The sequence below is a fragment of the Callionymus lyra genome, chromosome 3, assembly GCF_982586985.1.
Source record: "Callionymus lyra chromosome 3, fCalLyr1.hap1.1, whole genome shotgun sequence".
NCBI lineage: Eukaryota > Metazoa > Chordata > Actinopteri > Syngnathiformes > Callionymidae > Callionymus > Callionymus lyra.
Genome location: NC_141820.1, coordinates 39,572,070 through 39,584,450, shown reverse-complemented (window position 1 = coordinate 39,584,450; position 12,381 = coordinate 39,572,070). Strand labels below are relative to the sequence as shown.

Genomic DNA, 12,381 nt, shown 5'->3' with positions numbered 1-12,381 from the left:
AAACTTTAGTGCAATGATCGTTTTGGAATTAAACACTTTATATACTTGGATTTCTCTTTTAAATATATGAAGTATTTAATGTTTTGGACATAAGAAATTTATTGAATCTGACATTGTTATATATTTCTATAAATGTCACTTCTCAAAATTTTTATCTCGTGTCTCAAACGATTTGATATTTGTGAGTGTAGTAACACTAATGAGACACCAGGTGTCATGCGTTTTTGTTTTGATGCAGTGTTACTAGGAAAGGGAGCGGAACTGAATAAAAGCATGAAAGCTCTTGCAGTCGAGCTGTCGTTTTTCATTGATCGACGGTCCAAGTTCTGTTAGACATGACATATCTTAACTAAATGTGTTTTATTATATTGGTATCACCGTTGCTCTTTTAATTTTACACATTACTTACGTACATAGTGAATAATAAAAAAAAGATGCCTCAGATAATTGAAAAATATAAACACCCATCACTTTCTGTGGTGCAGTAGCAGCTTTCAGTTTCCAGGGGCGATGTTGTAGCGGAACAATAGTGAAGACGAAGAAGAACAACCGTGCTGTCTAGTTTCTCTGCCACATCCATTTGTCCATCGCGTGCTCTAAATACGTTACATTCCTTTAACTATATATCTTTTTTGCAGTATAAATAAACCTTCAAGCATTTCTTCATAAATTGAAGACTTTTAATTTGACGGCAACATCCCGGATGTCAGGTGGGTGTTCTTCGGGCCACAGTGAACTCGGCTCGGGGATGTTCGGCTTAATGTTGGGCAGAAGCGTCAGCTAACGCTACATGTCAATGGTAGTAAAACCGCCTCGAACCGTGTAATTCCTGCGACTCTATGGATCCAAACCGGATTATCCAGGCTCTGAAGGGCACCATCGACCCGAATCTGCGGTTAGCGGCCGAGAATGAGCTCAACCAGGTGGGTTTGACAAGTACTTTTGTTCCGAACATCGTGGACCGATGTGGCCCAGTAGCCTTGTTGTTGTTGGGAAATGGGCCTGTTTTCGTGTGCAGTGCCCGGCTGTGGCCTGCTGGATCTGTTGGTACAGACTCGGGGGCTCTCACACTGGGCCAGAACAATGGGGGTCTGATCTGACAACCGTCCTCTAGCCTAACTTTGCTACCACAACAAACTATCAACCGGCAGCTATGGAGACTCCATTAACATCCAAACCAAATAAACAATAACCCACTCACTGAGCTTTAAAAGAGACTCAAAACAAAGACCCATATGAGTAGCAACAAAAAACAACACTAACATCCTAAACAAGAAGGAACAAACTCTTTTTTTTCGTGTGTTCTGTTTATACATATAATATCAAATGTATTTATTTTTTGTTTAGATGTTTATTGTTAATGGAGTTGATTCTGATGCTCCTTCATTCCTATTCCTTGCTATATGGAACATCTGTTTCAAGTAGGGCCCTTTTAAAATGTGTAAGTGACTCATGACAGCAAGTTGTGTTCTTGGGCACTTATCCTCACCTGGGCTTTGGAACATCTGGATCTTCAGGTAACATCTACTCGCCTGCCTGGGAATGTCTTGTGATGCTTCAGTCAGTGCGGAAGTGAATATGTGGAAGTATTTGTAAACAAAACAAGACGTATAGATTGACACATTCATAACAAACAAAAAACAGTTGACTATGACTCCCAGATTTTGTTTATGTCATCAGTGATGATCTTTTGCTCACGTCCACAATATAATATATTCTTGCTCTAGTCAAGTCTATCCCCTCAGGTTTGTTCATGATAGTATCAGAGCCAGTGGTTTCCAGTGATGAAGCAGAAGTCAAACTCTGATCCATACATTTGCTTTTTCAGTCGTACAAGATCATCAACTTTGCTCCGACGCTACTGCAGATCATCGTGTCCGAGCAGGTGGAGTTTCCTGTCCGTCAGGCAGGTGTGTTGATCCAACTGCTGCTTATAATGTTGTTTTGAAGAGTCCGCCCACAATCTCTATGAACACTATGTTCCCATCTAAGAAGTTGCATCTGTACTCAATCTACTCTATCAAACGTGTAGAATCACAATACTTAACAATAAAGATTATGAATGGCACGTGACTATTCTCACAATATATTTGAATCTCTCCCTTTGTGTGTGTATTTTCTTACTCTGCATGTGTGTGTGTGTGTGTGCATGCTCTTAAGCTCTTTGGTGAAGCTCTGTGATATATGAAGGATAAAAGATGCTTGTTAAACTCTGGTAAACTTTTATTTTTCTATGGTTTTAGCGGCCATTTACCTGAAGAACATGGTGAGTCAGTACTGGCAGGACCGAGAGCCCACTTTAGGAAAAGGTGTCTTTCCCTTCAACATCCATGAGAACGACCGTCAACAGATCAGAGATCACATAGTTGAAGGAATCATCCGATGTCCGGAGTCCATACGGTAAACGCACATAAACAAACGTGCATGCACACACAGATATGAACACGGCTATATATTCTTACATAGACAGTTGTATGCACTCGCATGTATAAACACACATTTTGGCACACACACATGTTGGCACACAAACAGACAAACGTTTTACTCTCATATTCAAAGTCGCAAGTGTCTATATGTCTAAAATGTTTTTTAAGCAATCATTTCTGTTTGTACAGACACAGCAATAACTAATATCTGGTGCTCACACAAACTCAAACACACCTTCATCTGTGACGCCTTCTCGTCTTTAAACCTGCAGCTCTCAGCTGACCATGTGTCTGCGCGCCATCATCAAACACGACTTCCCCGGACGCTGGACGGCTATCGTGGATAAACTCGGCATGTACTTGCAGTCACAGAACAGCGGCAGCTGGTATGGAAGCCTGTTGGCTCTTTACCAGCTGGTCAAGACGTACGAGTAAGTCGCTTTTGAACCACTGATGAAAACTGTTTAGTTTCCAATACTTTTCCTCACAGCCTGCATATGACCTTTTACAGTCTGCGCCCCTGTTTTTCACTGGTGTTAAAAAAAATATCAGCAAACAATTTTTTTGTAGCATTAATGTAACACTGGAAGTCCACAAATGGTTAAGACATTTGCTTGCATACGTTCACGGTAAAATTGTTTTATGAATAAAATAATTGTTTATGTAAGATTATACATTTCTTGTGTTATCTTTTGCTCACTTTTTCAATATTTTTCTCAAAACAGAATTAAGTCTTGATGGTCATTTTTGATGCAGTTACTGTAGAGGTGGTTGTAGCTCATTTCTATTTCTTCTCTTTTTTTTTATAATTGGAGAAACTCCACTGTTTCCTTTAACAGATATTTTTCCATAAATAACTTTATGTTCAAAGTCTACATCGACAAGCATTCTTCATGTTCTGCTCGTTTCTGTGCGCTGTCTTCAGGTACAGGAAAGCAGACGAGAGGGAGCCTCTGTTGGCAGCCATGCAGATCTTCCTTCCCCGAATCCAGCAGCTCATCGGTCAGCTTCTGCCAGACGCTACCATCTTCTCTGTTCTCATCCAGAAACAGATTCTTAAAATATTTTATGCCCTTGTGCAGGTGTGTATATACCAATACTCGTCTCCCTTTTCAGCACAAGAACAAGTGTTAACTTTTTCACAAACATGTGTTCTTTTTGCTCCAGTACTCGCTCCCTCTCCAACTCATCAACAACACCGTGATGACTCAGTGGATGGAAATCCTGCGAGCCATAATGGACCGAAATGTTCCTGCTGTGAGATTCAAGCTTTCTTCTTTCTAATCTGTTCCAGATTTAGTCCATGTACACAAAAACGACTTAGTTTTGTTATATTATTGTAATTGTATATTAAGTATCGTTTAAATATTGGTTTGTTTTGATGTATTCCAATTTGAATTCCACTGAGCTCCTTTAAATATTATAATTTATTGATCATTTATTTTAATCAGTATTAATGCAACACTGTCATCCTGTGGGTTTTGTAGTTACAATTCCAAATCATGACAATTTTAGCGGATAACGTACCCAATAAGATTTAAAGCTCTTTCTGACTCCCCATGATGTTGGAACAGTGAGATTACAAATGGAGAGTGACCATCCATGACCATCAAACTGCTGCACAGTTTGATGGTCATGTGACACTCTGAACCAGTATTAGAGTCTGAACCAGTATTAGGAGACTTTTTCAACATACCCGAGGCATAACCAAAAACTGAAACAACGAGAGCCTTTATCCTGTTTTGTAATAAATATATATGATGTTTGTGATAACAGATGTTGTATGACATCGCTGTTGCATATTTGACCACAATTCACCTTAGCTTGCATTTATCAGTGCTGGTGCCATTGGGGAGTCTTAAAAAAGGGGTTGCACTTGTGAATTGAACATGCAGCTGTGGTGAAATGACTTGTTTCATAAATAACTGAGCCTCTTGGTCAGGAGACACTGGAGGTGGACGAGGACGACCGTCCAGAGTTGGCCTGGTGGAAGTGTAAGAAGTGGGCCATGCGGATCATTACCAGACTGTTTGAACGGTGCGTTTAACCCCTGCATTGACATGGAGTACACTTTTAGACATCGTACAAGTGTATATCATTCCTTCGCTCTGCATGCTCAGGTATGGAAGTCCAGGCAACGTGACGAAAGAGTACTCAGAGTTTGCAGACTTCTACATGAAGACGTATTCAGTGGGAATCCTGCAGGTACTCCGGGCTCCATGCTGTGCTTTATCATTGTTGGATTGTCGTGATTCAGGTTCTGTTTGGGTAAAGGTGCTTCTGAAGGTGGTTGACCAGCATCGGCAGAAGCAGTATGTGGCCCCCCGAGTCCTGCAGCAGTGCCTCAATTATATGAACCAGAGTCTGTCACACTCCCTCACCTGGAAGCATATGAAGCCCCACATGCAGGTTTGTAAGAAAAGTGGCTGCAGCTCTGAAGAGCAGTGCTTCTGTCTCGGTGGTCTTTTTTAAAGCTGTGCTTTTTAACTGCAGACCATCTGCCAGGAGGTTGTCTTTCCACTCATGTGCTACAAGGATGAGGATGAGAAGCTGTGGCAGGAGGACCCTTATGAGTACATCCGCATGAAGTTCAGTAAGTGACCACTTAAACGTCTGTATCACGGGTTGGCAACCCATTCTTTTAGCACTCTGGTGTAGTTTACTGAGGTATTTGGAAGAAAGTGTTGGTATAAATGTGGTTATTTTATTCAAATGTCCAATGATGCATTAAAAAACAAGCAACCCTCTCTTTCATTTGGCTCTCTCTTTTATTTAACCTGTCATTGCAGAGGGTCACTCTTTCAAATAAGAGCAAAATAACTACTTCATGATTATCAGAGCTTAAGTCTTCTCTTTGCTGAGGCTCTCTACACATTTCCCTGTTTCATGCTTAAAGGAACAGTCACGCCACACAGAACGTTAACTAAGAAATTCAAGATCTAGTGAACTATAATTTCAAATTTCGTTTTTCTGCAGGCCAGTCCGTTACAGACCTGTACATTATTATAATTTAGTTTAAGTTTGATAACAAATCGTTTTGTTTTGATTTGAACAACAACAACAATAATAATAATACTAATACTACTACTAATAATAATGATGACACAATTACTATGATAACTAGTCTGGCTTTAATCAGGAAGTAAATGCAACTTTATTTAATTAAATATGTAAACATCACAGCAAAGCATGTAACAGACTGTAGTTTAACTGGACAAAAACAGATGTAGATTTATTTTAACCATTAGAAATCCTACATCCATAGGTCTTATTTGTTTTCTGAAGCAAGATATTGCCAAAATGAAAATATTTTTCTCACTGTTGCACCTGAATGTCGAAATGACTTGTTTTGAAAATAACTTCCTGAAAATAATGAACAAGAAGTGGTTGAAATAATGATAATATCAACTTCAGCTTAACAAAGTTCTTCACATAAGAACAGGGTTACTAACAAACATGAGTCATTACAACAGGACAAAGTGCAGTAAAAAATACAGTACAAAACATTGTTATGATGAATATACATGCTTAGTTTGCCTAATAAATACATTTTCACTCATCTTTTATTCACCCTCATGTCAACTGAGGGTTGGGATTATTTTCAGAGTAATTTGTTTCTCGTTGGAGTTACCAGTAAAAATGTTTGTTCCTTCCGATACAGCGACCGGTGCTCACTTGTCTGCATCTTCATCCAAAAAGACACACTTAACATCATCCAATTACTTCCATGACTCTAGTTTGTATTGTCCCTCTTGTATTGCAGACCTTTATGACGACCATGGACTTCCTGGTGCAGCAGCTCAGAGTCTTTTGTGTAAGGCTGCGCGCATTAGGAAAGAGGTAAGGAAACATGAACACATATTGAGCCATATATATACACATGTATACACCTTTGTTGTCATTCTGCTCAGGTTCTACCACAGATGATGGAGTTCTGCCATCAGATCCTCATGCAGCCCACCGCTGACCCCCGCAGGAAGGACGGAGCGCTTCACTGTGTGGGCTCTCTGGCAGTTCTGCTGCTTAAGGTGAACACGAGCCCACAATAGTTGAACTGACACAGTCAAGGTGCTCATGTTTTTATATGTTTGACACCACAGAAGCAGGTGTACCGGGAGCAGATGGAGCTGATGCTACAGAACTATGTCTTTCCTCTGCTCAACTCTCCTCTTAATTATCTACGAGCTCGAGTGAGTAAAAAGAATATTCATATTATTTGTTTTAAGTGAAACTCTTCAGAAAACACTTCATTGACACTTAGCAGCAGAGAGCACCCTGAACATAATAAGAAAATAAAAGTCAAAACAGCATATATTATTCTTCTGCACCATTATTTTTCCTCAGTCACAATGTCAACATGCAAATGCGATTACAGCTATTATAATAATGGAGCAAGAACACAGTTTCAAATCTCACACAGTTGTCATATACTGCTGCTCTTTGGCTTCTGTAGAAGTCATTGATCAACGGGTTAAAGCGGAGTGTTTACGTCTCTCTCGCTTGTTCGGCTTGGCTGCGCTCAGCGCAGCTAAAAAGTCACGTGACTACATGACTGCTCAAAATTTAAATGACATAAAATGTAATAAAATCGCAACCTTTGCGATACTATTATCACATTAAGTGACGTGCAGTGAGGTTCTGACTCCTTGAGTATTTTATTGTATTTTTCTTAGTCTTATTGCTTTTTTTTATACAATTGAGATTAAAATTGTTCTGGTCTTACCTTTACCTGTAAATAAATCCATGCACCTATCCTTCGCCACACAAACCTCTGTTACTTTGTTGTAAAAGTCCACATTATTACCTTTAGTTTTAAAAGGAAATGTTTCTGTCCGCCTGGAGATGTGACGTTCAATGAGGTCAAGTGAGCCGCAATCCAGCCGCAACTTTTAAACACTTTTGCTTTTGTGAAGGTGTTACGGTAGTGAGAGGTATGTCACAGGCAGAAGCATCTACGACACTATCATTGATCGATTCTCAAAAATAGGATATGGTGACATTTAAGTCGGGATTCATGACAAGACCATCCAGAAGCTCCAGAAGATACAGAACCGTGCAGCCAGGGTCCTGAAGAGGATAAACTTAAAAATCCTGCTTCTCAATTATAAATGCATCCACGGACAAGCACCTACCTACCTTCGATATAGATAAACTTTATTGATCCCTCTGGAGGTCTCCTTCGGGAAATTGTTTATATATCTCCTCCCTCTAAGGTCCACCACCTGCACCCTCAGATCCACCAACACCCTGCTCCTCCAAGTCCCTAGAACTAGGCTCTCCACCATGGGAGACGGAGAGATACTGGAACAGTAACAAGAGCCTGGACTGGAAACCTTTTTATTTAAAAACTCTTACAATTGAAGATTTTGAAAATTACTTTTTACCTCTTTTTAAATGTTTTTAACTCTTCTGTAGCACTTTGAGGTCATGTATGATGAAAAGTGCAATATAAATAAAATATAATTTTATTATAAATATTATAATTATAATTATTATTATGCCGTATATGCTAATGTTTTTAGCATGTAGCTTTCATTAGTAAGAAATGACGTTTGTCCCCCTGCAGTCCTGTTGGGTGATCCACTCCGTCAATGTGAGTCATTGGTCTCTGAGTCACATTGCTGGTGGGGCCACAATGTGGGTTATAGTGGGGAAATGGTGACGGTGAAGACGCCTTTTAAAGCCCCCTGTTGTGATTACATTTGTTTTGATTTGTGCAGTCCTGCTGGGTGTTACACTCCTTCAGTCCTCTGCGTTTCCGTGACGAGCTGATGTTGAGGAACGCAGTCGAGTTGGTCAAGCAAGATCTGGTGGATGACAAGGAGATGCCGGTCAAGGTGGAGGCCGCCATCGCTCTCCAGACGCTGGTCAGCAACCAGGAGCAAGGTCGGTGTAGGCATGAACAGTTGGTTAATTCATCAGGGATCCTGAAATACTCGTGTGTCTGTGCACAGCCAAACAGTACATCAGGCCCTACATCCGGCCGGTGATGCAGGAGCTGCTCCACGTGGTCAAAGAGACGGAAAATGACGACCTGACGAATGTCATCCAGAAGATGATCTGCGAGTACAACCAGGAGGTGGCGGCCATTGCTGTCGACATGACGCAGAACCTGGTAGGGACAAAGATGCATTTGTCTTTCCCTGTCCTCTCGAGGTGTCATGAGACAATGGGTTTGGCAGGCGGAGATCTTCACCAGAGTTCTTCAGAGCGAGGAGTATGAGGAGAACGAGGATAAGACTGTGATGGCTCTGGGCATTCTGAGCACCATTGACACCATCCTAACTGTCATGGAGGATCACAAGGAGGTGGGACACATGCTTACCAAGCAACGATTAGGAAGTCATTAATTGTCTCATCCCTCAGATCACACAGCAGCTGGAGGGCATCTGTCTGCAAGTGATCGGCCTTGTCCTGCAGAAGCCCATCATAGGTATGGCAGGTGTGTGGATCAATACTGTTCTCTTACCTGTGTACTGACTCGGTAGGCGGGGGGTACTCCACACATGACATCTCTTTAGACGCACAGGGTGCACCAAGAGCCAGGAGATAATAAAAACAACCTTTGGAACATTTCCCCCAAAATGTCCACATGAACATCATGTCAACATGAATACCCCCTTTCATTGGCAGAGTTCTATGAAGAGATCCTATCTCTGGCGTTCAGTCTCACGTACCAGACCATCTCCCCCCAGATGTGGCAACTCCTGGGTGTTCTGCACGAAGTCTTTCAGCACGACTGTTTTGACTACTTCACAGGTTTGTGTCGCCGGGTCGCAGGTTTACTCTGGACACAGTTGCTGGATGGCTCCAATTTACACAGGGGTTATATCCTTGTCACAATGTAGGTGTGTGTTAGCATATACAGTATATTTTCCAGAAACTTTGATAGTGTGAGAAGGAACAGATGGATATCATAATAATGAAGGTAATAATATTGTTATACAATTCATCAGACCTACACCTAAGCTTGTTGTAATAATTCACTTGCTTAAAGTTTACTTTTAATTATATAGTTCAAAGAAATCACAATATGGCTGAAAATGAGCAATTTGGCAGAGGTCTGCGATCTCTAATTGCGTTACCAGTTCATTTAAGTTCTTGTATTTCAGACATGATGCCTCTGTTGCACAACTATGTCACCGTTGACACAGACATGCTTCTGTCCAACCCTAAACACCTAGAGGTCATCTACAGTATGTGCAAAAAGGTCAGATGTCACTAACTGCTCCCAGTCAAAATGAAAACAAAAAGCAGACCATTTGTGTTTTTTGTTCAAGGTTCTGACCATCGATGCTGGGGAGGATGCAGAATGTCATGCTGCCAAACTGTTGGAGGTGATCATCCTGCAGTGTCGAGGCCGAGGCATCGACCAGGTGAGACACACAAATCAATCTAAAGCCTTTCTTGTTTGGATTTTTCAAATGAGTGTTGATAAGAGTGGATAAATCACAAAATATAGGTTTGACGGATTTAATAATTACATTATTGTTTTAGTTGCTTGATGTTACAATTTTTTTGTACTTTCAGTTTTTGTACTTTCATTTTTTCACCTTCTTGTCAAAAGATAGAATGAGAAGATATTTCTCCCATGCGCACCTCTTTTCCTCTGCTGGCCATCTTGTTTTCGTATTTTCAGTTTTGTTGTTGCTGTTTTTTTTGCAATTGCAACACCGTGCCACATCTTTGACCTGGATGTGTATCGCTCCACCTGCAGGTCATCCCTCTCTTTGTGGAGGTGGTGATGGAGAGACTGATGCGAGGTGTCAAGTCGAGCGAACTCCGCACCATGTGTCTGCAGGTGGCCATCGCCGCACTCTATTACAACCCGGCGCTGCTCATACACACTCTGGACAACACACACTTTCCCAACAACCCCCAACCTATCACCGCTCACTTTGTCAACCAGTGGATGAACGACACAGAATTCTTCATGGGGTGAGGAGTGGGTTCGGGTCTACTCATCGTTGTTTTTTCTTACATGCTGTTGTAACCCTCCAGCCTCCACGACCGCAAGATGTGCATCATCGGCCTCAGCGTGCTGATGGAGCTTCCCAACAGACCTCCGGCTTTGGAGGGAGTCGCTGTTCAGATTGTCCCTTCCATTCTGCTGCTCTTCCTGGGCCTTAAGCACCTCTATGCCTCCCGACTCATCAACAAACCCGATCTGCTGACCCGGTCTTCAGTCCAGGAGGAAGACCAGAACGGTGAGATCAGAATCTTACTGGCCAGACTGTGGCGAGTTTAACTTCAACAGTTTTATTTGGTTGCCCAGTTAAATTAACATAGTGAAGAGCATTGTTAAAAATCTCAGCTAGAATAGTTATGGCTCTTCAAAATTGAACCATAATTACAGAAAATGTTTGGTGGAATGTTTCTAGAGGAGATTCCCAGTGATGAAGACGAGGTGAATGAGAACCCAGGAGCCATGCTGCAGCACCAGCACCAGGCGGGGATGACGATGGGCTGCGGTGACGATGACGACGAAGACGATGACGATAAAGACGATTACTGGGACGACGATGCCTTCGAGGGAACGCCATTGGAGGAATACAGCACTCCGCTGGACTACGACAACGGAGAAGACGAGTACCAGTTCTTCACATCTGCCTTGCTCCGTGAGTTCCACCTGCCAGATGATGATACACATACAAACTCCAGTGACCTTTGACCCTGTATGTTTTTTGTGCGCGTCAGGGATCCAGAACCTAGACGCGACCTGGTACCAGAGGCTCACGGCTCCACTCAGCGACGACCAGAAGAAGCAGCTGCAGGAGATCTACAGCATCTCACAGCAGAGGAGGAGCACCGCCACTAAAGGGCACTGGTGAGGAGGCAGGTCACATGACGGCAGGCTCACTTTTGAACATTCATTTAAAAGAAAGAAACCTTTGTTGACAATCTGCTCATGTCTTTCCAGAGCTGCGAATTGGAGTTTTCAAAATTTGATAAAGAAGAAAAAGCACAGTGCAGCTGGTCTGAACTGATCTGACATGGTTTTCAGACTCTCCTGAATCCCCTCGGTCCAGATCAGACCTGGACCTTCACTGAGAGCCTGACCTGAGGTCCCATCTGAATCTTGTGGAGTAGCAGATGCTGAAACAGTGGCGCGGACCTGTGTGTGCGTGTGCGTGTGCGTGCGCGCGTGTGCGTGTGCGTGTGCGTGTGCGTGCGCGTGCGTGCGCGTGCGTGCGCGTGCGTGCGCGTGCGTGCGCGTGCGTGCGCGTGCGTGCGCGTGTGTGTGTGAGTGTAAAACCTGGAGCTCCAAAGCTCGCCCCCTACTGGACGAGTCAAGAGCGACGAGTTTGTGCCTGACTGGGTTTGTACTTTAGTGGACTGCATTGTAAATATATTTGTCTTTGACCAGCGTGCAGTCATGAGTGTGTGCGCGAGTGTGTAACAAACAAAACATCACCGGTGTGTTTTTATGGGTCTCTATTGAAACACTTTCTATCATCTCATGAGTGTCTCGACTGCACACAGATGAGAATCATGCAGGGGCGGCAGGCACATGAAATGTAACCCTGGGTGTGGGATCTTGGGAGATGTAGTTTCTTTTGGCCTTGAACTGTCTGTTTTTTGTTTTGTTTTTGTAAACGGTTTTCAAGACTAATTTAAGTAAAACATAAAATCCATGTAACGTTGATACGAGTTGTTTATTCTTTGTTTACATTAGAAAAGAGCACAGAATTGCACTTGTCACTTTTAATAATCAAATTCAAAGTTAAAATTGTCATTCAGATGTTTTTATTCGGAACACCTTGATATCGACTATCGAGGAAACGCTGACCTCTGATCGTGGATGTTAATAAACTTTCCCATTTTCATTATAATTATTTATTTTCAACCGCTTATTCCCCAAGTATGAATTCATATTTCTAAATGTGAGTTTGAGTCAGAGTGTTTATGACACTATACATCATTATATTAAAGTATTGTTTAACTAATATCATAC

At 42.1% G+C, this 12,381-nt stretch overlaps 1 protein-coding gene across 3 annotated transcripts; it reads left to right on the top strand.

The window, feature by feature from the left end:
• The first annotated feature begins 563 nt into the window (after nucleotides 1-563).
• On the top strand, nucleotides 564-12,072 carry ipo8 (importin 8). Of its 3 annotated transcripts, XM_087787931.1 has the most exons (26): nucleotides 564-710; nucleotides 804-923; nucleotides 1,829-1,910; nucleotides 2,244-2,400; nucleotides 2,699-2,857; nucleotides 3,352-3,508; nucleotides 3,594-3,683; nucleotides 4,369-4,463; nucleotides 4,547-4,631; nucleotides 4,701-4,835; nucleotides 4,920-5,019; nucleotides 6,190-6,266; nucleotides 6,338-6,454; nucleotides 6,527-6,616; nucleotides 8,147-8,312; nucleotides 8,381-8,541; nucleotides 8,609-8,734; nucleotides 8,793-8,868; nucleotides 9,060-9,185; nucleotides 9,539-9,636; nucleotides 9,707-9,802; nucleotides 10,144-10,364; nucleotides 10,428-10,633; nucleotides 10,808-11,044; nucleotides 11,124-11,253; nucleotides 11,347-12,072. In XM_087787931.1, coding segments are annotated over exons 2-26 (3,072 nt in total). In that variant the 5' UTR covers nucleotides 564-710; nucleotides 804-839; the 3' UTR covers nucleotides 11,348-12,072. The 3 variants fall into 3 exon arrangements, with proteins under 3 accessions (XP_087644057.1, XP_087644058.1, XP_087644056.1); XM_087787932.1 differs by having other exon boundaries at nucleotides 564-923; nucleotides 8,793-8,859; XM_087787930.1 differs by having other exon boundaries at nucleotides 564-923.
• Nucleotides 12,073-12,381: the final 309 nt, after the last annotated feature.